The 27,182-nt window shown below is 49.7% G+C and overlaps 1 protein-coding gene and 1 non-coding gene across 7 annotated transcripts in view; one reads left to right on the top strand and one right to left on the bottom strand.

The window, feature by feature from the left end:
• The window catches only part of C2H20orf96 (chromosome 2 C20orf96 homolog), a 51,489-nt gene extending 26,710 nt beyond the window's left edge, over positions 1-24,779 (top strand). The window contains exons 2-12 of one of the 6 annotated variants that reach the window (XM_047540471.1): positions 6,630-7,005; positions 7,286-7,331; positions 7,905-8,004; positions 12,913-13,028; positions 16,057-16,215; positions 18,517-18,616; positions 19,674-19,831; positions 19,911-20,012; positions 20,159-20,245; positions 20,901-21,019; positions 21,539-22,521. In XM_047540471.1, coding sequence (XP_047396427.1) covers positions 6,986-7,005; positions 7,286-7,331; positions 7,905-8,004; positions 12,913-13,028; positions 16,057-16,215; positions 18,517-18,616; positions 19,674-19,831; positions 19,911-20,012; positions 20,159-20,245; positions 20,901-21,019; positions 21,539-21,632 — 1,101 coding nt within the window. In that variant the 5' untranslated portion in view covers positions 6,630-6,985 and the 3' untranslated portion in view covers positions 21,633-22,521. Of the gene's footprint in view, positions 1-6,393; positions 7,006-7,285; positions 7,332-7,904; positions 8,005-12,912; positions 13,029-16,056; positions 16,216-18,516; positions 18,617-19,673; positions 19,832-19,910; positions 20,013-20,158; positions 20,246-20,900; positions 21,020-21,538; positions 22,522-24,486 lie in introns of those variants that run through there. The other 5 variants (XM_047540472.1, XM_047540470.1, XM_047540475.1 and 2 more) reach the window with 5 other exon arrangements.
• Trnat-ugu (transfer RNA threonine (anticodon UGU)) lies at positions 23,262-23,342 on the bottom strand. Its single transcript has one exon. It is a non-coding gene; the product is annotated as a tRNA-Thr (tRNA).
• Positions 24,780-27,182: the final 2,403 nt, after the last annotated feature.

The following is a 27,182-nucleotide window of genomic DNA, read 5'->3' as shown; positions in this document are numbered from 1 at the left end:
CTTTTTTTTTGGGGGGGTGGTAACTGGGGATCGAACCCAGGGCCTTGTACTTGCAAGGCAAGCACTCTACCGACTGAGCTATCTCCCCAGCCCCTGCATTTTTACTCTTCAAAAACCTTTCTTGTACTTAGGCTTATAATACGTTGAGTGCTTTTTAAGTGCCCCATATTGCGCTGAGCATACTGCTTGCAGGCTTTAGCACACGGACTTTTGGAAATACAATACCATGAATATACTCATTTTACAGATAAGGAGGCAGGAGTTTGGAGAGGGGTTTGATCACTTGGTAGTTAGGCAGTCCCATGTGTATGTAACTTGTATTCTTTAACTTGTATTCTTGGAACTTGTATCTTTCCTTCTGACACTGTGGATCAAGAACTGTTTGCATTAGACTGTACAGGAAATCTTGTCAGCTGGCAGAGCCCCTGGCTCAAGTTAACACAGATCAGCATCTCTATACCCTCCTTGCCTGTCTGAACTGGTGTTTGATTCAGTTTTGGTGGTTGAGAGATGGATTTAACGCCATCTTTTGAAGCCTTCAGTTTCTTTAGCAAATCTGTGACTTCTGGTGTCCTTCCACTTTTCACTTTTAGTGAAAGAAAAGGTAGGTTGTGGAGACCCAGGTTTAAATCTGGCTGCTTCAAATCTCAACCTTGAAATACTGGACCAATGACCACAGCTTGTGTAGTCTCAATGTGCTCATCCCTAACAAAGGGATATTAATATCTATTCCCAAAGGACTATTAATATGTTAATAACTACTAACCTAATATATTTATTCATGTGTTAATATCTACTCTCAGGTTCAGGTGATGACCTGTGTCAGAGCCTGGTCCAGAGTGGATTCCTAGGAAAGGGTAACCTTCCTTCCAGTGTTGGAGTTTTTCCTGTTTCTCTTCAACATCTTCCAAATTCTTACCTTTTTTTTTTTTTGGTAGTATGGATTAAAACTATGGGGCATTCTTATCACTGAGCTATACTCCCAGCCTTTTTTATTTTTTGGTAGCAGGGATTGAACACAGGGGTGCTTAATGACTGAGTCACAGTCCCAGTCCTTTTTATTTTAGATAGGGTCTTGCTGAATTGCTGAGGCTGGCCTCAAACTTGCAATCCTCCTACCTCAGCCTCTGGAGCCACTGAACTGGGCCCCTCAGCCTCCCCCTTTTTTTTCTTTTTTTTTGCTGGGTGTGGGTGGGTACCAGGGACTGAACTCAGGGGCACTCGACCATTGAGCACATTCCCAGCCCTATTTTGTATTTTATTTAGAGACAGGGTCTTGCTGTGTTGCTTTGAGCCTTGCTTTTGCTAAGGCTGGCTTTGAACTCGTGATTCTCCTGCCTCAGCCTCCTGAGCTACTGAGATTACAGGCATGCTGCACTGTGCCCAGCTTCCCCCACCCAAGCCCTTTTTTAAAAAAATATTTTGAAACAGGTTCTTGCTAAGTTGCTTAGGCTAGCCTCCAACTTGAGATCCTCCTGCCTCAACCTCCCATGTTGCTGGGATTACAGGTATGTACCACCACACCCAGGTGGTTTTTAGTATTTTGAGTCCTTATTACTAGCTTATCATCTTTTCCTTTGCCCCCAACTCCAGGTACTGGTTTCAGAAAAGCCAATAATCCCTGACCCTTGTGCACTTGCACTTGCCAGTTCCCTGGCTTTATATCCCTAGGTGCCCCCTCCTCCACCCCTGTCAGCCACACGTTCTGATCTCGCTCCGGACGTCAGCATCACCAGAGACGTCTGGCTCCGGGTCTCACTCCCACTCTCTTGTTCTTTCTTCTTGCCTGCTCAAGTCTTCCCTTGGGCAGGATGTGTCCACACCAGGCAGAATCTGTGTATTTTAAATAATCCCTTATGATCTTTTCCCCCTAAGTTCATGTAATGGTCACACTGAAAATCCACGAGTCAAGGTGAGGATCCACTGTGGCCAGATTGTCCATTTCTAAAGAACTTGAAATCTAGTTTCTTTTATGGGAAACTTTTTTCTCCTTATGATTTTTTTAGCTCTATCTGGATCGTCCATGTAAGTTTTGATATTAGGCTACTAACTTCCAGGAAATGATGGCATTTTAGTTGGAATCACATTGCATTTATACAGAACTGGCATTTTATAATGTCAAGTCTCACCACCTATGACCCTACTTTTCATTTATTTAGATTAAAAAAAAATTTTTTTTTAGTTGTTGATGGACCTGTATTTTATTTATTTATTTATATGTGGTGCTGAGAATCAAACCCAGTGCCTCACACATGCTAGGCAAGCATTTTACCACTGAACCACAACCCCAGCCCTAGATCTTTTTTTTTTAATATTTTTTTTTAGATCTTGATAGACCTTTGTTTTATTCATTTATTTTTATGCGGTGCTCAGAATTGAGCCCAGGGCCTCACATGCTAGGTAAGCACTCTACCACTGAGCCACAATGCCAGCATCCATAGATCTTTTTTTTTTTTAAACAAATTTCAATAGCACAGTTTTTTCATAAATAATCTCTAATAATTTTGGGATTCATTGCAAGGTGTTATATGGATTGCTTGCTATTGTAAGTGGAATTGTCATAAATGTAAATATTGTTTGTTGGTGATAGAGGGAACACAATTGAATTTTGAGTACTAACCCCTTATTTGGCAACAAAGGTGAAATCTGAAAAATTTTCAGTGGTCTCTCTGCTGCCTTTCCGTGCTGCCATAACGGTGCACATGCATGTCCTGGCCGATGCTCTCAAAGCTGCCACGGTGCTGAAATGAGAGGCGAATGCCAGGTGCTTACTAGGCCATGCTCCAAAGTCGTCGGCTGGTTCCCGACTGTGACGAGGAAGCATGGTTACATTGGCAAACTTGAAACCACTGACGATCACAGCGGGGAAAATGGTTGTGAACCTCACAGGCAGGTTAAACCGCGAGGAGTGATCAGTCCCGGAGTCCGTGTGCAGCTCAAAGACCTAGAAAAACGGCAGAGTCACCTGCTCCACTTTGTCCGTTCAGTTTCATCCTCTTGACAACCTCAGTTGGCATCCTGGACCATGAAGAAGCACAATGAAAACACAGGAGGGACAATCCTGAGATTCTTTTTCCAGGGATATAAAGCACACATACAAATAAAATGTCTCAATGGAAAAAAATTTCCAGTGGTTTTGGAATCTGCTTTTCTATGTTGACAATCCTATTGTCTGTGAATAATGAGGGTTTTGTATTTCTTTTTAGATTTTATGCTTTTTCTTGTCTTACTGCATTAGCCAGGACCTCCCATACTCAGCATATTTTTGGACATTTTTACATTGTCTCTGAAATCTTTGAAAAGATCGGATTTGTGGATTGGGTGCACTATATCTTTCTAATTTTTTTTTTTCCAATACTGAGAACTGAACCCATGCCTGTAATCTGAGAGACTTGGGAGGCTGAGGAGAATGACTGCAAGTTCGAGGTCAGTCTGGGCAGCTTAGTGAGACACTGTCTCAAAATAGAAAATATAAAGGGCTGGGGAGGTGGCTCAGTGGTAGCAGCACCCTTATCATGTGCAAGGCCCTGGGTTCAATCTCTAATACCACAAAACAAAAACAAGCAAAAAAACCCAGGACAGACAAATGTGTGCAGTCTAGGTCTGATTAATAAGTTTGCCATCTTTGGCTAAAGTACCATCATTTCTACTTTACACAAGAGACTGAGATGTAAAGAGAACTGTCTGAGGAGTGTCTCTGAGATCTTGGAGAGCTAGGCCCTGTCTTGCTATCTTCACGAAGAAGAGTGCAGTGAAGACATAAGTGCTCTGTAAGTACTTAGAGCTAGTTTCTGAATCGTTAGGAAGCTCACTATGCTATTTAGAAATAACTGAATGGCAGAAAATTCTAGAATAATGGAAACATAAGAATGAGATTTATTTCTCTGTCATAAGTCTGGAGGTACACAGCTCAGAGCTGGTACTGTGGCTTCACAGTCTTGGGGACAGGCTGGAGCCAGGCAGACTTGATTGGTTCTCTCTCACACTTCACCTCACACATGCTGGAAGGAAAGGCCAGCTCATCTTGCCCAGCTACAGTCAGGCAGGAGAGTCCATCAGGTGCTCACAGTACAGAAATGCCACTCAAACAGGTTTAAGGGCAGACAGTCTCTATCTTCAATCTCAGTTCCAATAACAGCTTTGATGTTACAACAAGTGATCATCAATGGCCCCTCAAAAGTGTTTTGGCCTTGATAATAAGGGCAGCATTTTTGCAAATGTTTAAGTGTATTTCTAAAAATTGAAAATTTTTATTTTGAGACAGGGTCTTGCTAAACTACTGAGGGTCCCAAACTCATAATTCTGCCTCAGTTTCCTGAATTGCTGGGATTTCAGGCACGTGCCACCATGCCAGCTGGGAGTTGACTTCTCTTTGACAAAAGAGCACAGAATTTGGCAGGCAGTCAGGGTAGGCAGGTAATTCTCCACTGCAGGACTGTCAGTGGACCAGGTTCCTTCTGTTTTGTTCTTCCGTATGTAGACTTCAGTAGGATGTTTTTGGCCTGCAAGTCTCAGAAAACTCAAAATGATTCACCCAGCAAGATGATTTGCTATTTGATCGTGAGTAATTTCTAGACAGGTGACAGGGTTGGCTAACTTAATGACCCAGAAATGCTATTAAGGAAGAGGTTTCTCCAACTTTCCCCTCTCCCATTCTCAGAATGTCCTCTTTGGCCAGCTCTCCTCAGAGTCCCACAATCCAGGAATCCCGGGAAGACATGATAATATTTACTAGCAGATGAAGGATGGTTTTCTGCCCTGTCTTTTTAAAATTAGACCTCTCACCCTGGGTCCTTGGTCAGACGATGATTGCCTGTGACTAGATCTATAATTGGTAAGGGAAATGGGCTCACAAAGCCTATCTCAGACCAGTTTTAACTACTGGAGCTGGGACTGGGGCTGCGGCCACCTTCTCTAAGGCAGATGCATATGGATAAGGTCAGGGCTCATTAGTCGGGATGAGGTAGAGGACAGTTGTTGGGTAGGCTACCACCTGGCTCTACCACATATTGCTACCTGCTATTTTTAAATGCTTTCCCAGCACAGAGAGCTTCCCAGGCAGCGTTGTGGTACAGTGGCTCTGCAAATGGCAGTACCCTGAACAGTGACTCCCTCACCTTCGGGGCAACCACAAGGGGCCTGGGTAGGCAGAGTGCCTCAACTCATTGTTTTTGCCATTGCAGCCTTTTGTTTACATGGTGTGAACATTCTCCCACAACTTTGACTTTTTTTTTTTTTTTTTTTTTTTGGTACAGGGGATTGAACCCAGGGGTGCTTAACCACTAAGCCACATCCCCAACCCCTTTTTACATTTTATTTAGAGACAGAGTCTTGCTGAGTTACCTAAGGCCTCACTAAGTTGCTGAGGCTGGCTTTGAACTTGCAATCCTCCTGCCTCAGCCTCCCAAGCCTCGGGGATTACAGGCATGCACCACTGCCCAGCACTTTCTCCCATGATTTTTAAGAGGTGAAAAGCTGGTGGCACATGCCTGTAATCCTAGTGACTTGGGAGGGAGAGGAAGGAGGATCACAAGTTCAAGGCCAGTCCAGCAACTTGGGGAGGTCCTAAGCAACTCAGACCTTGTCACAAACAAACAAACTGGCTGGGGATGTAGCTCAGTGACAAAGTACCCCTGTTTTCAATTCCCAGTGCCGGTTAGAGATGTCTATTAGATCCCCAAGTGGAGATGTCAAGTAGGTGGTTGGAAGGATATGAATGGAATTTAGGGGAGAGGTTTGGGCTGGAGATGTGAGTTTGGGAGGCATCTGAATACAGATGACATCCACAGCCATAACCCTGGAAGGGAGCATGAACGAAGTAAGAGTGGACAGAGAAAAAGAGGAGAGGGCTGAGACTGAACCCTGGGATGCTTTAATAGAAGAAGAGGAGGAGCCAGCAAAGGAGACTGAAAAGAGAGTGACTTCCTGGACACCACACTAAGAAAATAGTTCAAGGGAGGGAATAATCTGCTATGTCCAATGCTGTAGATAGGCCAACTGAGGTGAGGTCTGGGAAGTGATCAGGGGACTGAGGAAAGCGAAGCTGACAAGGGTAGTTTCAGTGATGAGGTAGGGAGTGAAAATCCTGAATTTGGGAGAAAGGAAAGGGAATCAGGCAAACCTCTTAGGAGTTTTGCTGTAAATTGAAGCAGAAAAGGGGGGACAGCTGGAGAAGTGGTCCTTTTTTCCCCCTTCCGATCCATGGATGAACCCAGGGCCTGTGCGTGCTGGGCAATCGCTCTATTAGAGCTACAGTCCCACCTCTCGCTCTTTTCTAATAGTAGAAATGAAAATATTTTGGTATACCAATGGGATGAGGGAAAAATGCTGATGCAGGAGAAAAAGGGGACGAATGCTGGACTTATGTCTTTGAGAAAATGACAGCGTGTAAGATTAGGAGCAAAAGTGTATAAACAGGTCTTAGCAGGCAGTTTACATAGTTAAGAGAAGGGGGCGGCAGGTATGGCTTAGTGGTGCGGGGCTTTCCTAGCATCTGTGAAGCCCTGGGTTTGATCCCCAGCAACACACACACAATCACAGTTAGGAGAAGGGAGGCAAGTGGGAGGATAAATGAAATGTGAATTTGTGTTTACTAATCTCCACGATTTTCGATTTTCTTGTTGAAATAGGAAGCAAGGTCATTAACCTGGAATGAGAATGAGGAAGAAAGTGATGGAAGTTCGATGAGAGTGGAGAAATATAATTCTTTAGGATTGCGGGTGGGGCAAACTGAGAGATATTTGAAACCCAGCTGGGATGAACGCGGGGCGGGCGTGCTACCCATTACCAGGCGAGATTAGTCCCCCTAGGCACTCCGTAGTCGGCGTCGCATTTCCTTGGAGACCAAGACGCAGAAGGCACCCAGTCTCTGGGAAATTTGATTGGCCTGGGTTGCCGCGATCCGCGCTGAGGCAAAAAAGCTGGAGAAGCCGAACAGGCACCTCAGAGATCAAGGCCCCACGGTCTCACGACTCTTCTCTTGCCAATGGCGAACGACTTTCGCCGGTAGGGAGAAAGGCGCGGGGGCAGCGGGGGTGGAGTGCGCATGCGTACCCCTTTGCCAGCCCCGCCCGCCCCTCTGGCCCCGCCCCTGGCCCCGCCCTCTCCCCGCCCACGCCTCCCTAGCCCCGCCCCACTCACCCTGGCGGTCTCCCAGCTCCGCTCGGCTTGGTACCTGGTCAACTGCGGTAGTGGGGTTGAGACTGCACGCCAGTTTCAGGTGCGTTGCTTACACCTTCTTGGGCTGGGGATGATGGAAGTTCTTTCCCGTCTCAACTCTTTCCAGACGCAGCCGCTCTGGGGGTCAGTCCACACCCAAGTTCCACGTTCTGGTGAGTCCGGGAGGGCTAGGGCGGGAACCGGGGTTTCGCTGATCCTGTGGTCCGCCTGCCTTCACCTCCCACGGTCGTGACTGCTCCGCGTAGTTGCGTCTGGAGACCTGAATTCCAACCCCAGCGTTGTCACACTTCTGCTGTGGGACCCGAGCAAGGCTCTGAACCCCATTTTTTTCCAGTCGCTACTTTATCAGAATGTAAGGGTATATTCATGTCTGCTAGTCTGGTTCCCTAAGAGGTGGGTAGTGGGTCTTTTCCATGCTTCCCGTTGCTTACATTTCTTAGCACCTAACAGCCTGGATGTGCTTAGTAAATTCAGGCTGACCGATAAAATTTATGGAGCACGCACTGCACTGCGTCCTTTAAAAATACCATCTTTTGGAATTCTTGCATCAACCCATAGAGTTGGGTTGTGTCATTAGATCCACTTTACAGATGAGAACATCGAGGCTTAGAGAGTTAAAGTCACTTGCTTGTGGTCATAGATACGTGTCGGGTGGAGTGAAACTTGAATTCACCCTGCTGTGTGACTGACTGTATTATATCTGCTTGGATTGTGTTCCATGGCAGTGGTCCAAGCAGAACATCAAGTCATCTACTCTACCTCCACTTGGACAAGCCAGCATCCACACTAAAAGCAAAACGAAGACCTTGACTAAAGTCCAGTCAGGTGGGTAGAGGCATTTGGGGACTGGTGTGGGTGATGGGGACAAATTAGTGTGACTGCTTCTGGCCCTTGGTCACACTATTCATAGTAAGATAGGTTAACTGATGTAACAAACAACCTCCAGGTTTCAAGTATTAATATAGAAGCTTATTTCTTATTAATGTCAAAGTGCATTTGAAGATCTGAGGATAGTCTATTCCGGGTGGTCATCCATTCTCCTTTGACCTTGTAGCTCTGATATATTTTATAAGGCTTTTAAGTCTCTGTTGGATATTTCTGTGTCTAGCTGGCAGAAAGGGAAGAGAGAGGTCAAGATCATGAATGGTTTGGTGGGTTTGGGGGCCCAGACTTGAGGGGACCCATATAATTTCCACACATGTTCCAGGGGCCATAACTCAGTCACGTGACCCCCTAACCATAAGAAAAAAATGGGAACTGTAGTCCAGCTGTGTGTCAGGAGGGGGAAAAAGACAGCGTTTGTGAACTCACGGGATCATCTCTGCCACGTCATTGTCATGCTTTCCAGGAAAGTTCTGAGACTTGGGATCAGGCAGATGTGGGTTCAGATCTTGGCTTTGACATTTACTCACTTGGGAAAGTCATTCATCTCACTGAGCCTCAGGCTACTCATTTGTGAAATGGGGACACCAAAAGGTTTATTTTGAGAATTAAATGAGAATATCCATGTAAAACATTATTGCTCAGCCTTATCATACCCAGGGTTCCTTTTAATAACAGATGTTTTGAAATAATTTCTTTTGAGTATCCTGAATGATCTTATAACCTGCCTCTATACTCTGCTCACACTTCCTCACTGCCTCTGAGTGAGGAACAGCTCAGTTCCCTGGGGCAACACTGACATCTACCACCCTGTGCCTTATTGATGCTGGGTGCAGGTAGAGGCTAGGTTCCCACTGGGCTCTGCTGACCTGTGGGCAGAGGGAGGGAGTGAAGCTCAGAGGTGACAAGTCTCACCTTGCAGCACTTTTTTCAGTGTCCTTAGTGCTAGATGGGAATAGTGGCTAGACTTCCTGCTGGACCCCGTGATGCTACCCTGGGGGGGGGGGAGTCAGAGTACTTCCTGCTTCTGCCATGCTGGGGCTGGAAGCTCAGTTGCCCAACCAGCTCCGTCAGCGCTATCCCAGTTGAGGATCAGAGCATCACCAGACAGGGGTGAAGGATCCGCTCCCTGCTGTACGCAGCCACCTCTACCCAGCGAGGGGAAGGGAAGGCATCCATACAAATATGCCCCACTGATTTTTGAAAAACAATTCAGTTGAGGAAATAATTCAGATGACGTGGAGCAATTGGACTTCTGTCTGTAGATAGAAAGAATGAACCTCACGTTTCCCAGACCTCATAGTCCCAATCCCAGACGTAAGCCTCACTACTTAATAAAAAATTAACTCAAAATATGAATGTAGAAATGACATAAAAATTAAATGTAAAACATAAAATGTTAAACTTAGAAAAAAGCAGGAGAACACAATCTTTGGATCCTATGGCTGAGTGAAGAGTTCTTAGAGATCACACCAGCAGCTCAGTTCACAGAAAAATGGACAAACCAGGCTTCATCAAAATTAACAACTTTGGTTCTGTGAAAAAATCTTTTTTTAACCTTTATTTCATTTATTTTTATTTTTATGTGGTGCTGAGGATTAACCCAGGGCCTCACATGTGCTAGGCAAGTGCTTTACCACTGAGCTACAATTCCAGCCACCCCTTTTTTTTTTTTGTGGTACTGGGGATTGAACCCAGGGGTGCTCTACCGCTGAGCTATATCTCCAATCCCTTATTTTAGTTTTTATTTTTAATTTGCCTCTAATTTGCAGTCCTCCTGAGTCAGTGGAATTACAGGCATGTACCACTGTGCTGGGCATGAAAAAACCTTCAAAGTGAATGAAAAGACAACTACAAATTTGGAGAAGATATTTGCAAACCATGTATCTGATAATGGACTTGTATATGGTAGACTGTTATCCAGAACTCTCAAAACAGTAAAATAGACCATTCAATTAGTGGGCAAAAGACATGAAACACATTTCACCAAAGAGGATTTGCAGATAGTAAATAAACACATGAAAAGATGTTCAACATCATAGCCATTAAGGAAATGCAGATGAACTACCATGAGATACCACTGTGCACCTATCAGAATGGCTAAAATAAAAATAGTGATAACATCAAATGCGTATAAGAGAGGAGAAACTAGATTGGGCATAAATTGTTGGTGGGGATATGCAGTGGCTCAGGAAATGGGTCTGATAGTTTCCAGTGCAATTCAACATGCAATTCCCTTATGACCCAGCAATTGCACTCTTGGGCATTTATTCCAGAAAACTGAAAACCTGTCCTTGAATATTCATGGCTTAGCAGCCTTTTTAATAATATTCCAGTCTGGGTTGGACATCTCCAAACCCAGATGTCCTTCCACAGGTAAATGTTTAGACAATCAGAGGGACACCTGTACCATGGAGTGCTGTTTAGCAATCACCGGGAAGAAGGTTGATACATTCAGCAACTTGGATGACTCTCCAGAGAATTCTTTTGAATGAAAAAGTCAACCAAACCTTACATGCTGTATGATTCCCCTTATGTAACACTCTGGGACTGACACAGTTAAAGAAATGGAGAACAGATTAGTGATTGCCAGGGGTTAGGGACAGAAATGGGGGGAGTGGTAATGGGAGGGAAATGGGCGTGGTTATAAAAAACAGAAGATGGGATCCTCATGGGTATGGAAGTGTTCTGTTGGTACCTTGCCCATCTTCATGTCCGTATCCTGTTTGGGATATTGTACTGTACTTGTTGAAGATGTTTTTTGCCACTGGGAGAAACTAGGTAGAATGCATGAAAGATCTCTCTGTATTATTTCTTAAAACTGCATGTGAGCACAGTGTAGTGTCGCACACCTGTAATCCCAGTGACTCAGGAGGCTGAGGCAGGAGGATCGCAAGTTAGAGGCCAGCTTCAGCAATTTAGGGAGGCCCTAAGCAACTTAGTGAGACCCTGTCTCAAAATAAAAAAAATAAAAATAAAAAGAACTGGGGATTGGCTTAGTGGGAAAGCACCCCTGGGTTCAGTCCTTAGGAGTAAAACACCCTGCAAAATAAACAACAACAACAACAAAAACTCAAACCTGCATATGAATCTGAATTTATCTCAAAATAAAAAAATTAATAAAAAAAAGATAAATCATGGCCACTTAGTGGTGATAAAAATAAGAAAATAAGTATTATTAAAGCTATAAATCGGGCTGGGGATATAGCTCAGTTGGTAGAGTGCTTGCCTTGCAAGCACAAGGCCCTGGGTTCGATCCCCAGCACCACAAAAAAAAAAAAAAAAAAAAAAAAAAAAAAAAAGCTACAAATCTTCCTTAAGCATTTAGGAAGATTTAGAATCTTACAATTTTTATAAACACTTGTAAGAGGGATTTTGGAACTTGGTTAATTAAATTTCCCTAAACCTTTAAGCCACATTAAAAAATTTAATATTTTCATTTTCAAATAGGTCACGTGTGTGATTAACAAAAAACATTGGGTATTTAAATAATTCTCTAATAAACAAATTTCTAAATATGGGTAATCTTATGTTCTCCTGAAAGTTTCTGTAACTTATACACATTTAATTAGAGTGTCTTAAATCTTTTCAACTTTAAAGCAAAATCTCATTTACATCTTTAAAAATTGGAATCATGAGATTAATCTATTAATCATTTTGTCTCTTAAACAATACAATTAAATTCCAGATATGTACAGATAATTCATAAATTTAACAGAAAGTTAATTTACTTCACCATCTCAATTCTTAATGCTAAAATATTCCAGGATTAAGGATCTTGATCTTTTCTGGACTTTTAAATTTTTTTTTTTTTTTTTTTTTTTTTTTTTGGTGCTGGGGATTTGAACCCAGGGCCTCATGCATGCCAGGCAAGCACTTTACCACTGAGCCACATCCCCAGCCCAGGATCTTGAGTTTTTAAAAGAAATAATTCTTTCTCCAAACAAACTGGGTTGTACCTGGAACAGAGATTTTGGTGGAGACTGAGAAAGGAGCTATAGCTGCCTGGGTGATTTGTCGAGTGTTAGTTCAGGACAGGCCGTGAGGAAGCAGGGACTCTAAGGGCCTGCCCTCCAAATGCCTTTATTCCCTGGATGGGCAGGACTGCAGCTTAATAATGCCTTCGTCCAAAGCCATGGTCCCAGTCACCACACTAGAAATAATAGTGTACCCAGCATGGAAGATGTGGCAGGCACTGTTCCAAACACCTCACGGCATGATCACTTACTTAGTCTTCCAGACAACTCTAAGAGGCAGGCATGACGAGTCCCATCTTACCCATGGAGGCACCCAGGGACGGAGGTCATGTGACCTGCCGAGTCATTTAGCTCTTGGAAGGCTCTCTCTTCATTAGTTCTTCTTCACCCCAACCTCACCTGACTGTTCCCATCAGCTAAATTGGTATGAGACCAGGGATTTAGAGCTGGGCCTGCCACACTCTGGTCTTTGTGCTGTCCCTTGCTGCATCAGCAACTGGCAGAATACAAAAAATGGGCGTTTCCCATTCTCTTTCTACCTGGAAGGCTGAGCGTTTACCTTTCATGGAATACAGTGCATCTCTAGCTCTCTATTAAAGGGGCAGATGCTCTGTAGGAGCTCGCTATGAAAGGGATTCTGGCCCTGGCCACTTGCTCCTGCTGCCCTTGTCCTCCCCTCTGTGCATCCTGTGGTCACTGCTTCCACCGGGCTTGTCTCTCCTTTACACCATGGCTCAGAGCGGGGCCTGGGGACTTCTCGGTGGGTGTGACTTCCTCTTCTGTCTAGCATCACATTATAAGGCTGCGAAGGAGTGTGGGCCTGGGTCTGCATTCTCTGGGAGGATGGACCTCTTTCCTTCCCATCTGTCTCCAGCAGTGTTCCACAAGCCTTCTGTGTTGATGACAAACCCGCCGAAGGGGCCAGAGGACCTGCACCAAAGGGAGAAGTTCAACCCTCGGAAGACGCATGCCAAAGTCCGGTTCATGAGGGTATGAGGAGCGGCTTTCCACCAGCCCCTGGCCCAGGGAAGGGCACCAGCAGGCTACAGCAACAAGCTCTGAGCACCCTGGGGGGCTCACTCCTGCCCCACAGCAGCCCCCTGGGCACGTTTATTACTTTGGTTTTACAGGTGGGGAAACTGAGGCACGGGATGATCAATGACTTGTATGAAGTCACCCAGCAAGAAGTGGGCATGCTAGGGGTTAAAGCCAGTTAAGACGCTGGCCCTTGTGATCAGACTCAGGAAAACAATCAGAATCAACCTCGTTGTGGTGTATTAGGAATACAGTCTAGTGGCTTTTGAAGAAATTTCCAGTATGTTAACCGTTCATGGACAGTGAACCAGAGCTGACAAGCTCTGGGGGGACACAGATGGTAATAACCAAGGCAGAATGTGATGTGTTGTGATGATGAAAGCTCTAGAGAAGCCTAGGAATAAGAGTAGGGGGCTGGTGAGGCCCAGGAGGGGGTGGCAGTGACTGTGTTAGACGGCGTGCTCCGGGAAGGCTCCTGAGGTGCTCCACCTCAGGTCGAGACCTGAAGGAATTAAGGAAGGAGCCATGTGGACATTTGAGGGAGGAATGTTTCAGGCCGAGGAACCTCAAGTGCAAAGTCCCTGGGGTTGGCATGGCTGGAGTAAAGGATAGTGAGACCAATGGTGTGTTGGGGGAGAGGGATGTAGGGCCCTGTAGGCATGATTAGCCCTTGAGTTTTTTTTTTTTGTTTGTTTGTTTGTTTTTTGCAGTGCTGGGGAATCGAACCCAGGGCTTTGTGCTTACAAGGCAAGCACTCTACCGATTGAGCTATCTCCCCAGCCCCAGCCCTTGAGTTTTTATGCAAGACTCTAGGGGATTTTGAGTTGAGTGATTTAGGTTTTCACAGGAGTCCTTGGGCCACTGCTGCCTTAAGGAGTATGGACTCAGGGTGAGAAGGAAACAAGAGTAGGGAGCAGAAGTTGCCCAGGTGGCTTGTTGTTGGAGAGAGAGGTTTTCAGCTCTGTCCCTCAGCGTCCTTAGGGTGACTGGTTATTCCATCTCCAGTTCTTTAGAGAGTGCGTAGTATGGACTGTGTTACAGGGCGTACAACCACTAACGAGGAGCTGAGAGCATGTATGGTCACGGGGCTGAGCCTTTGTTGGGAGACATCATAAATGAACTAAAGGCCCCATAGAATGGGTACCCATTAATTTACCCTACTCCAGTCACTGTCTCATGTGCTGGTGACACGGCCGTGGCAAGACATACCTGGCTGTGGTATGCTAGGAGAAGGAGGCCAGCAAGAAGATAAAAAGAAAAAGATGATGTTAGGTGATAAGTCCTAGGAGAAAAATAAGCTGCGAAAGGCAGAGATGTAATTATGAGCGGTGTCAGAATTGCAAGTTGAGATAAAGATCAGAAAGGAAGCAAACAAAAAACCGGGTTCTGCATTAGCTCTGGTGATCAGACAGCTGCTTCTCTAGAGCAGAGATCATTAAATTCTCTTTATCAGACTCACTCAGGAGTGGGATGTGTGTTGATTATGCAGATTCCTGATGCCAGCCCGGGGGCGCAGGCTCAGTGGCCCTGGGGCTTGAAGATGGGTGTTCCTCACAAGACCTTTGTGGCGGCTTTGGTCTGGGGACGTGGGGGCAAGATGGCAGAGTGGCTAGCAGCCCAGACTTTGAGGACAACAGTTCTGCTGTGCTATATGTGACCTTGGGTGTGCTACTGAATCTGGTCCGTGGGTTCCACTTTACAAAGTGGGGCTAATAATAGTCCCCTTCAGGACTGCTGCGAGGTGACTGGTGTGAAGTACAGCTAGCATTGTTACTTTGTCATGCCAGGGGTACAGGCACCCAGGGCCAGGAAGGGGTCATTTCTGGCAAAGGACAGGGAACACAGGAGGAAGAGGAGGCTGTAAGAGAGAGAAATAGTTGTACCAGGGCTGGAGGCCCCAAGCCAAAGGCTGTTACCAATATTGACCATGAGTGCCCCGGGCGCTGCCACTGAGTGACTTGACGGCGAATTTATCTTCTTTCTTTTCTTGGGGGGGTGGGATATTGGGGATTGAATTCAGGGGTGATTTGTCACTGAGCTGCTGCATCACCAGCCCTTTTTATTTTTATTTATTTATTTTTTTGAGACAGGGTCTCACTAAATTGTTTAGGGCCTCACTAAGTTGCTGAGGCTGAACTCAGACTTCGGATCCTTCAGCCTCAGCCTCCTGGGTGTTGCTGGGATTACAGGTGTGCACCACACCTGGCTTCCTTTATGTTTGACAGCAGTTCTCTGAAGCAGGTATTAGTTACTAGCAGCTTTAGAATGAGCATAACCAAGTTTTAGAAGGTTAATTAACATGTCTAGATTCCCCGAGAAGGTAAGTGGCAGAGATGGGACTTGAACAAGGTATGTCTCAACCTAACATCTAAGTCATAGTCACTACAAGAAGTGTTTCGGCCACTTCTTGAAGTATTAAGCCCACGCAGTTCTTACCTTAGTGTAGTGGAAAGACACTGGGACTCAGAAGTCACCCTTGCCAATGCCAGTACTAGCATTTCTTGGCTGTGTGACATTGAGCAAATCACTTAACCTCTCTGAACTTAGTGAACCTTCGCTTACCAGTGAACAGGGCTGCTGTAGGTTGAACTGATCCCACGTGCCACCTGCAGAGCAGGGCTCCGTGGCTTTCCTGGCAGAAGTAGGCCCGCGATGTTAAAAACCGTCGATAATAAGTGCACCTTTATTTTATTTAGTCACTAATGAACTGTTTGCCAATTAGTGGTGACATGCCACCACCTCTAAGATGCATGCCCACTTCAGAGGTGTGATGATGGGAAAGTGTGCATTTCGGAACGGGTGCAGGGGACACCCGCAGCGCCCCCTTCCAGGCGCGGACCGCAGACAATGTGAACCACCGCCGCCCAGCTCGGCGGCCTTCACCCAGGGAGGCCGCAGGGGGCGGGCGATGGCGGCAGGGAGCGGAGCCCAGGTTCCCGCAGCTCCAGCAGCGCCGCCTCCCTTCGCTGTCCGCTCCCCGCAGGCGATGCTCAGGAACCAGCGGAGCTTGCTCCAGGAGATGTGCCACCACAAGCACTTCCTCAGCAAGCTTAGCGACGAGCTGGTGAGAGCCATCCAGGACACCGAGCAGACCACGGCCCTGAGCGTGCGCGCCATGCTGCAGCAGCAGGACACCCTGACGGTGAGCGCCAGCCCCGCGCAGGCGCCGCCTCCCTCCAACCGCTTCTCGAGCACGCTGCGCCCCACCCGCCTGGGCTTTGGGGGCTCTGGGATCCAGGAGCCGCCCATCCCAAGGCAGCCAGAGCTCACTAGCCGACCTGTCCCCTGCGCTCTGTAAAGTAGGGCACAGCCCCGAGAGGGGTGGCGGCTGGCACACGCGGCACCCGTGAGAGGTGGCTGCCTCACCAATACGGACGCCAGCAGCCCTTGCACGCGGCAGCCCTGTTAGGCGGGCGCTGTTATTATCCCATTTTACAAGTGACCAAATGGGAAGGCTGAGTAGCTTGCTGTGGGCCACCCAGCCACCCAGGGTCAGAGCTGCAATTGGAACCCAAGCACTCTGGCACCAGGATCTGGGCTCTTTCCATCCTGCTCCTAGGAGAACCCTCAGCCCAGTGGTGGCAGGTAGGGTCTGTGGGTGGAGAATGACCTTGTGGAGAATGACCTTGGGGAGAAAGAAGCCTGGAAGCTTCCTCCGCCTCCTCTAGGGGAGCTTGGTGACACTGGTGAGAGGGCAGGAATCTCAGGGGGACCCAGGAGTATGGGCAGGGGAAGAGTTAGAGAAAACGTTGGAATGAACTGCTGTCCCTTCTCTGGAATCTGTCTCCCTGGGGAGGAGGGGACTGAGCACATGGGAGTCTGTGAGAGGAAAATCCAGACTTCTTGTTAGTTGCTCGGGCTGCCCTGGTGGAGTGCTCTAGACCACCTGGCTTCCACACGCAGGCGATTTTCTCACTTCTGGAGGCTGGGAGTTCAGAATCAAGGGACCAGCGGGCTTGGTCCCCTGCTTCATCTGGACCAGAGCTTGAACCCAGGGGTGCTCTGTCACTGAACTGTGTCCCCCCACCAAATACATTTTTTAGTTGTTGATGGACCTTTATTTTCTTTCTTTATATGTGGTGCTGAGGATCGATCCCAGGGCCCAGGCATGCTAGGCAAGCGCTCCACCACTGAGCCACAACCCCAGTCCCAACCCTTTTTATTTTTTATTGTGAGCAGAGTCTTGCTAAGTTGGCTAGACTAGTAGAATTTGACATCCTCCTGGCTCAGCCCCCCCAAGTAGCTGGGATCCCAGGTGTGTGTCCCTGTACCCAGCTGGCAGGGTTGGCTTCTGGTGCAACCGCTCCTCCTGGCTTGCAGATGGCGGTCTTCTTTCCATGTTCTCCCAGGGCCTTTCCTCTGTGTACAAGGAAAGAGAGCCCTGGTTTTTCTCTTTCTCTCTCTCTCTCTTTTTTTTTTTTTTTTTTTTTTGGTACTGGGGGTTGAACTCAGCGGCACTGAGCCCCATCCCCAGCCCTATTTTGTATTGTATTTAGAGACAGGTCTCACTGAGTTGCTTAGCGCCTTGCTTTTGCTGAGGCTGGCTTTGAACTCAGGATCCTCCTGCCTCAGCCTCCCGAGCTGCTGGGATTACAGGCATGCGCCACCACGCCCGGCTGCTTTCTCTGTTTATGAGGACACCAGACCTATCGGTTGAGGCCCACACCTTTGTGACCTTGTTGAACTTTAATTACCTCCCGAAAGTCCCTGTCTCCAAATACAGTCCTGGTGGGGGCTGGGGCTTTAATCTATGAATTTTGGGGCAAACAGTTCAGCTTATAACAGGGACTAAGGCCAAGGACATACAGTAATTCAGTCTAAGGAAGCTTAGTAAAACCTTCTTGAAACCTTTCTCAGTTGGTCCATTTATACATCTTTTGTACATCCTGGATGCTCCCCTGGCTCCTTGGGAACAGCCATTTGAGACGCCCTGCCTACATTAAGCTCTTCCTTCCATTGGGGTCACAGGCAGTTAGAAATTCTCACACGTAGGAGGTAGGGAACTGGGGAACTCAGAGGGGACCACTTACTGACACATGGGAACTCTAAGACAGCTTCTTGCAGAAAGTGATTCCTGGGGTGAAATGTGGAAAAAAGTTAACTGGTGGAGACCAGGTACATGTTGCAGGCAGGGGAAACAGACCTGGGTGGGAGGGACCCTAGCTGGCCCAGGGCCACATTTTACTCAGCGTGGTTGACTGTAGGTGTGAGGAAGGAGTCACAGGAGGTGAGGTAGGTCCAGGCCAGATCAGGGGGCCTCGTCAGTCAAGGTAAGGAGTTTGTGGGGGGCGGGTAGGAGGCGGTTCTCCAGTCTCTAGTCGGGTTGCTGGGCCTGGGAGTGGGGTGTCACGGGGAACTCCTCCTCCGAGGTGCCAGGTGGCCGCAGCCTGCCGTGAGGCTGAGCCGCAGAGGCCGGGGTGCGCTGACCCCAGCATTCCCGCAGAGCATCATCGACATCTTGGAGTGCTCCAACAGAAAGAGGCTGCAGCAGCTGAAGTCTGAGCTCGAGGACTGGGAACATAAGGAGGAAAGCAAGATCAGCTGTAAGGAGCCTCGGGACAAACCCCTGGCCCACCCTGGACCCTCTGGGAGGACGGCTGGGGCATTCGCCCACCCTGCCTTCAGAAGCCGCCGGCCCCTCCCTCCTCGGCAGACAGAGCTCCCCAGATGCAGAGCTGGTGGCTTGCGTACCCAGCTGCTGGCACTTTCTAGGCCTCGTGTGTCTGCATTTTTTTCTTCCTCAGCCATTACAACTGCCTGTGAAATGGGCTGCTTTCCCATTTTACAGATGAGGAAACTGCAGCTCAGGGAGGCAGAGGAGCCTGTTGAAGGTCACACAGCTCGGAGCCAGAACCCAGTCCTAGCCTCGCTTTGTTTACAAGGTTCCTCTGGGAGCCAGTGGCCAGGCGAGGACCCAGGTCTCCTGGCTTCCAGCCTGCAGGGCCTTGAGCAGCCTGGAGGGGGCAGGGAGCACTGACCAGCTAGCCTTAGACGCTGGGAACCCGTCCCCAGAGGAAGCAGCGTAGACCACTGGAGATTGTGTCCCTGTCTCCCTGGTCTCAGTTCCCTGGGCGCATGTCTGAGGAGGCCGAGGTTCAGGAGGGACGTGCTTGAGGAGAATCATGTAGCAGCCCGCAGAGCTGGACTGGTCCAGAGATTTTTTTGAATTTTTAAATTTTTTGGTACCGGGGATCACACTCAGGGACATTCAATTACTGAGCCATGTCTGCAGCCCTTTTTTGTATTTTGTTAAGAGACAGGGTCTCACTGAGTTGCTTAGGGCCTCGCTAAATTGCTGAGGTTGGCTTTGAACTCATGATCCTCCTGCCTCAGCCTCCCGAGCCGCTGGGATGACAGGCGCACCCCTGCGCCCTGCTGGTCTAGGGATCTTGCAGCCGTTTAGCTTCTCTCTCTCAGCGTTGCCTCTTCCCTCGCAGGCCCAGGTCACTCTCTGGGGACTTGACTTTTCACCTCTGCCCGGGCTTGTGTGAGCTCATCTCGGTGCAGACCCCAGTCCATTGACCAGGGAGAGCCTGGGTCTCCTGGGGAGCGGAGGCCCTGCCTCCTGTCCCTCCGACCTCTCCTCTCCGTCCTTCCTAGCCCTGGTGCTGCAGGTGGAGCAGCTGAATGCCAAAGTCCAGAAGACCCAAGAGGAGGTGAACTTCCTGAGCACGTACATGGACCATGAATATCCTGTGCGGTCGGTCCACATCGCCAACCTTGCACGCCAGCTTCAGCAGGCCAAGGACGACCAGCAGGTAGGGAGAGCCCCTGGCCTGGCTGCACTGGACCATGGGAGGCAGGGCGGGTGGCCAACCCGCTTCTGCTGGCCCCCAGGATGAGCTGGATAACCTCAGCGAGATGCGCAGAATGGTCCTGGAGTCGCTGTCCAACAAGATTTTGGAGAAGAAGAAAAAAATTCTGAGGTCTCTGGCGAAGGTGAGTGGTCAGCTGCCATGGCGGGTCTCTGGGTCCTGCCCCATCTGCCCTCTTCCCAGTCCTCTGCCCCTGCACCCCCACCCCCCAGCCATGTGCTGCTGCCCCGGAAGAGGCGCCCAGTGCACGGACCTCTCCTGCTCCCACAGAGAACCCTGCACCCCCACGAGGAGGCTCTTCTGCACAAGGTCCAGGACAGCCAGCTCAGGCAGAGGGGCAGAAGCACGGTCACAGAGGTGAGCGGACAAGGAAGCCCAGGGTCCCTCTCAGGGGTGGGGTTACCCTGGCTGCTGCTCTGGAGGTCCCTGGCTCTGGTGTCGGCCTTCCTCCTGGCCAGTGCCATTACTGCTGCTTGTTATTCATCGGGAAGGAGCTGAGGCTGGCCTAGGCCACCCCTCGCCAACTACCATCACTGGTGGTGACACGTGAGCAGCGTGTCCCCCATCGCTGCTCAACCGTCAGCCTCTGCCCTCTTCACCCCTCAGACCCTGTCATTGGCCACCACCCGTTAGGGCATCACGAACGTCACCATCACCACCTCTTGAATTGACTCTCATCATCTGGCACCTTTCTCGGTTTTCACTGGCCATGAGCGCCCGTCACCAGCTGGGCCAGCCTCCCTTAATTCTCACGGTCCCGCAAGGCCTCCCCGCAGCAGGTCCCCGCCCTCACCAGCCCCTCACCTTTGCATCACTGTGAGACACTGTCACCAGCTGTGAGCCAGCCCTACCCTGATCGGGAGGTCTCCTGTCTTGGTCCACCACGTCCTGGGGACAAAGCCCACACACTGTTCCCAGATGTCCCTACTCCTGGCATTTGCCCTTCTCTCCCTTTAATTGGGGGCCACTGGGCCTCTTCCCCCCCCCCCCCCCGCTGTGCCTCGCCCCTCAGTTCATAGAAGGATTGAAGGAGAGATTGCCCGTGCTGAGGACCGAGGCAGAGGAGCTCCGGGCTCAGATGCAGGACCCCCGCGAGGTCGTTTTCAAGGATGTTCTGCTTTGGAGACCCAAGTATGTGATGTTTCCACAACTAGCCATGCTCGGGGCTGCAGGAGATACGCTGTTTTCAGGAAATGCAGCCTCGTGTAGATGGCAGAAGCCCGCCCAGGGAGAGGGGAGGCCTGGGGGTCCCCCAACTCTGCCACTGGCCATAAGCCGATGAGACCTTTCCCATCTCTGGGTCTCATTTTCCCATGTGGAGATGGAAAGAAGGCTGGGCGAGGTGATCTGTAAGGACCATCTGGTTCCCAGATTCCAAGTGTCAACCTGGTAGGTCGTTGAAGGAGGCAGAGTTGAGCCGGGTGGTTGGTTCCAAAGATGGAAGGCCTGGGATGCCCCCTGTGCTTGGCAGGCTCCTTCCTTTCCAGAACCAGTTCTCTGCCTGTCTTCCTTGGTTCAGGCCCTCTGTGGTTGGGCTGGGGTCCCCCAGACCAGGCTTCTCCATGATGGCCCTACAGGACCCTTTGAGAATTATTTAATTTTCCTTCTTCATCTCTACGTCTGTCTCCTCTTCCTCCTGAATTTATGAAGTGCCTATGAAGAACCAGGAACTGTGCAAATGAAAGTCGCCCTTGGTCCTGCCACCATGGCGTCGTGGAGGGAACCAGATATTAGTGGACAATAAGATACAAATGTAGCCAGGGATGGTGGCGCACACCTGTGATCCCAGTGACTCGGGAGGCTGAGGCAGGCGGATTGCAATTTTGAGGCCATCCTCAGCAATTTAGCAAGACCCTCAGCAACTTCGTTAGACCCCGTCTCAGAATTTAAATGAATAAATAAACAAATAAATAAATAAATAGGACTGGGGCTATGGCTCAGTGGTAGAGCTCTCCTGGGTTCAAGCCCCAGTGCCAGACACCACCAGCAACACCACCAGCAACCAAAAGCCACAGATGTAAAGAAGTGCTAAGGGAGGAGTCCATGGCCCTGGGAGCGCGTGTCCCAGGCAGTGGGTCTGGGGCAGTCAAGGAAGGTTTCCCTGAGACTGTGACATTCTTGAACTAAGGTCTGCAGTTGGTGTAGAAGCTCACTAGGCGAAGGGCCTGAGAAGAAGCCATTCCGGGTGGTGGTGCCGGGGTCTCTGGGGTGGCCTGAGTTGGCGCCCGTGTCTTGACCTGGGATTTGAACGCACTGAAATGGGCCTGAGAGGGTTGGGGTGGTGTGGGCCAGGGTACCAGGGTTTTCTGCAGAAGCTGATTTAGAGAATGTGGCTTATGTCTCCAGCCCCGGTGGCTTCTGAATCCTGAACCGGAATTAGGCAGATGGAGCCAGCTGGCCTTGGCGAAGCTGGACTGGAGGGGAACTTGTCCTTGTGGGCAGCTTGTTGCTGAGAGGGAAGGGACTGGGCTTCCCACGGGCCCTCCCTGCCAGGCTCACCGTCTGGGTAGACCTACCCCTGCTGTAGGAGCAGAGGAGCAAAGGCGCAGAGGGGCCCAGAGCAGTGCCCTCACCCACATGGAAGGGACTGTCGGAGTGCAAAGTAGCGTTCCCTTCCCAGAGTGAGACCGGTGGGCTGCTAAACAGAGGTTCTTGAACTTGAAGATGCGTACCTATGCCCTGGACACCTGGAGATCTTTTTTTTTTGGGGGGGGGGTATACTGGGCGTTGAACCCAGGGCTGCTCTACCACGGGCTACATCCCCAGCCCTTTTGTTTTCCATTTTGAGACTGGGTCTTATTAAGTTGCCCAGTCTGGCCTCCTGACCTTGTGATCCTCCTGCCTCAGCCTCCTGAGTAGCTGGGATTATAGGCAAGCACCTCTGCTCCCAGTTTACCCAGAGATCTTGTTAAAAAGCATATTCTAAGTCAGGAGGGCTGTGGTGGGGCTCTGGGTTCGATATCACCAAGAAGTTCTAGGGTGATGCTGCTGTTTCCTTCAGCCAGTGGGCCACGTGCAAGGCCAAAAGGATCGTGGTAGGAAAGACCTTCGTATTTCCACCAGGGGTGCGGCTGGAATATGGAGCGATGGGGAGAATTTGGGACAGAGCCAGCAGCTCAGCCCCTGGGGCCTCCAGGCAGGGCCCAATAGGTCACGGTTTTGTACTTGATCCTACAAGCAGAGGTGCCATGATCAGATTCGTATTCCAAAAAATGTCATTCTGGAAACAGTGTGGAGGTTGGAGAGGACCCAGAGTGGGAGCCGGAAGTCCCACTGGGTGTGCTGGCAGTGGTCCAGGGGAGCACTGGGAGTGGCCTGGACAAGTGGGTTGGCAGAGGAGAAGGAGGACTGGATGGATTGGAGAGATTTTTTTTTCCAGTGCTGGGGATCGAACCCAGGGCCTCCTGCTTACAAGGCAAGCACTCTACCAACTGAGCCACATCCCCAGCCCGGAGAGGTGTTTAAGAAGGGAAAATCTGTAGGACTGGGGATGTTTGGGAGTGGGAGGTACAGGACGGGGAGACATCAGGACTAACCCCTAGGTTCCTGGCTTTTCTGCGAGTGGCTGGTGGTGCTGAAAGCAGAGCTAGGGCAGATGGGGTGGGCAGGGGATGGAAGCGCCAGGGCAGCCGTGCATTGACCTGGATGGTAAGTTTGATTGATGTGGGACCTCAGGTAGCGACTGAGTAGATGAGTGCAGACCTCAGGACAGATGTTGGCAGGTGATAGAAATTTGGATGCTGCCCGTGTAGAGATGTGCCTTTTAAAACAATCAGGACAAATCGTCCAATATATGGAAAGGCCGAGGGAATGTGATAATGAACACCCAGCTGCCGTCTGGGGTTAGAGATCGTTACGTTTTGCCATGCTAGCTTCATCTTTATTCATTTAAGACAAGTTTTGGCGGAAAGTATGGTAAATTGCAGACGTCCTGACATTTCATACCTAAATGCTTTGTGCGCATCCAGTGGGTTATTGAAACTGAGGGGTGACGACCCTGGGAGACGGTGCACAGCGGATGTGATCCTGCAGCCCGTCCATGTCCATGCTGGTCACCGTGATGGGGAATTTGTTGCCGATGGGAGCCCCGCTCTGCGGGCGCCTTTCATTCAATCCTCCTGCCAATCACTCGGCTTGGAATTATTAGCCCCATTTGACAGATGAGGAAACTCAGGCTCGCTGGTGGTCTGGCACACAGTAGGTGCTGTCACCTTGGTGTCCACCGGAGAGTGAGACTCAGAGGGGAGACGTGACTTGCTCACAGTCTCAGACCAAGTCCTCCTGATTCCAAAGGGAGTGACTGTCCTGGGGGCCTCAGCGCATCCGAGTTGAGCCCCTGCTCCCTCTGGACCTTTGTCCTCTTTAGTGGAACGTGAGTCCTGCCAAACTCGTTTCTTCTCCATTCTTGACATTTTTGTGTGTATAGGCATGTGTGTGTACGCATACCTGTGCGGCTGTGTGCGGTTGGTCGCAGGTGGTGTTTTGGGGTGCCCCCCACCCTGTTTTGAAGAGCAGGACCGTCCCCAGGTTTGCTGTCCCATCCCCTAACTCTGGCCCACTGTTGCCCCTCCACACTCCTCTTTGCTGCTTCCCTCCAGATGCACCCCAGACATGGACGTCATCCTCAACCTCCCAGAAGAGGAGCTACTCCCCTTCTAGACAGTTCCACGGCCACCCCACCTCTTCTGCCCTCTTCCCAGCACCTGGAGCCTTGATTGGTTGCTTCCCGCACTGAGTCTCCATTCAGCCCTGATCGAGCCCCTCCTCTCCCTCTCCCCTCCTTTCCTGTCTACAATTCCTCTCTCTCCCTTCCTTTGCAGGCGTGCTGCCCCTTGGGCCAGGTGGGGATTCCCAGTTAAAATCTTCATTCCTCTGTACCAATAAAGCTGGATTTGCCTTTGCTTTGTGCTGGGTCTGGGGCCCTCAGCTTTGCAGAAGATGTGATAGGGATGGGTTTTGCCTTAAGGTAAAGGGTGGCCAGCTGCGGTGACTCTATCTGGGGCTCAGAACGTCTCCACGGGACGTGCCAAAGTGACGCCCCAGCTCTGCGTCTCCATGGCTCCCCCCGCCCCTCACTGCAGTGGGAACCCGGCTTCCCTTGTAGTTTGTGCCTAGAGCTGCTGAGGACAGTGCCACGGTAGAGGGGCGACTCCTTAAGTTCAACACCTGGGAACTTGGCAACGAGGCTGGTGGCTGCCTAGTCCAGCCAGCTGACTGTCCCCTGCCTCTGCCCCAACTGCAAAGGGACATGAACCCACACACTCAAGGGCAGAGCTCTGTGCAGCTGTGTCCCACAGGCCCTGGTGGCGGGCTTGGAGATGCACTGCTCAGGCCCCGCTTTGAGCAAGCGCCTGAAGGTGCTGTTGGCAGGCCACCAGACCTTTCTGGGACTGCCCGAGCTGCGGAGAGCCATTTGCCCAAGGTCGACCTTCCCACATCCAGTGATGTGCAATGTGCAAGAATCCAAGGCCCAGATGTTTTGGTCCACCTTGGAACAACTCATGGGGAGAAATGGCTTGCTCAGGGTGACACAGAGGAACTCCGTGCTTCTGAGTTGAGCTCCTGCTCCCTCTTGACCTTCATCCAGATACTTAAAAGTCCTGGCTCCAGAGCTCCCCGGAGGGTTGGCAGAAGCTGTGCTGGGGTCTGTGCTGCAGCTCAGTCTGCGTCTTCCTCAGCTGGTGCCCAGGCTGCTCACTGATCAACCACCTGCACCCCACACTCCCTCTCAGAGTCGGCTTCCCTGGAAACCCAGACTGCCGCAGCTAGGAGCCTCTGGCCACTCTCTGGTCCATCTTGTACATTAGACTTGGTTAGAGATAACAGAACAACTCACTTGGCCTAAATAATAAAATAATCAGGTGAACAGCCTCAGGATTCATCCAAAGTCAGGTGATGGCACCAAGGACCCAGTCTTTGTTTCTCTGCTTTGCCTTCCGAGCTGCCCTCGTCCTAAGGTTGGCGCTGCCGGTGGTCCTAATACGCCAGCCTCTCCTGGAGCCATGCTGTACACACAGCCCTGCAGGAAGGGAGAGTGCTCGGTCCCAGACGCCAGCCGGTCTTCCGATTCACTGGGATTGCGCATATTGCGTGCCCACCCAGAACAGGTGGAGAGGGCCTTCTGGCTAGTCCAGGTCGCACGCTCTGGAAGCCAGTAGGCGGTCTCCAGAACCATTGCATCTCCAAACACATTGACAGGGTTGAACATAATAGCAAATACTTAAATGGAACTTGGTCTGAGCTTTGTATGTATCAACTCGTTAAATTCTCCCAAGAACAATCCTGAGGTAGGCATTGGTCGATTTTCTGTTTGTCTTGTCTTTTTTTTTTTTTTTTTCTCTTTTTTGTATTTTATTTAGAGACATAGTCTCACTGAGTCACTAGGGGCCTCACTAAGTTGCTGAGGCTGGCTTTGAACTCACGATCCTCCTGCCTGAGGCTCCTGAGTCACTGGGATCACAGACTTGCACTACCTTACCCAGCCCACTTCTGTTTTTCAAACGAAGAAACCTGAAGAGATGAAGTGACCCCACCCCCCATCATCAAGCCAGTAAGTGGTAGAGGCAGTTTTCTTCAAATACTATACTATCAGGAGCTCAGCTGAGCTGGAGAGAATCTCTTAACATGACCATCCTTGACCATATGGATAATGCTATGGTTTGAATGTTTGTCTCTCCCAAATTCATGCTGAAACTTAATCCCCAGTGTAAAGGCCTTTTGGGGAGTGATTAAGCTGTGAAGGTTCTGCTCTTAATGAATGTAATTAGCTCTTAGAAAAGGGCTTGAGGGAGCTGAGTGGGGTGGTGTGCACCTGTAATCCCAGTGACTCAGGAGGCTGAGGCAGGAGGATTGCAAGTTTGAGGCCAGCCTCAGCAACTTAGTGAGGCCGGTCTCTATAAAAAATAAAAAGGGCTGGGGATGCAGCTCAGTGGTAGAGCACCCTTGGGTTCAATCCCCAGTATTGAAAAAAAAAAAATGGACTTGAGGGGAACAAGTTTGTCCCTCTCATGAGGATTCTGTTTGCCCCATCCATGAGAGGATGCAGCGGGAAGGCACCGTCTTGGAGAGCAAGCTTTTATGGCTGCTGAATCTCTGGCCCCTTCAACTTCAACTTCCCAGTCTCCCAGGGCTTCCCAGAACTGGGAAGTAAATGTCTGTTGTTTATAAATTACTCAATCTAATAAAAAAAAAATCAACCCAAATGGACCAAGACAGGTAATCTGAGTGTTTCCAAAATCATGAAGTCCTGGTTTGGGGTTCACAGTTTTTCCCTCAATTTCTCTCTCTCCTTCCA

The sequence above is a fragment of the Sciurus carolinensis genome, chromosome 2 (assembly GCF_902686445.1).
Source record: "Sciurus carolinensis chromosome 2, mSciCar1.2, whole genome shotgun sequence".
Taxonomy (NCBI): Eukaryota; Metazoa; Chordata; class Mammalia; order Rodentia; family Sciuridae; genus Sciurus; species Sciurus carolinensis.
This window is presented reverse-complemented; position numbering and strand designations above follow the sequence as displayed.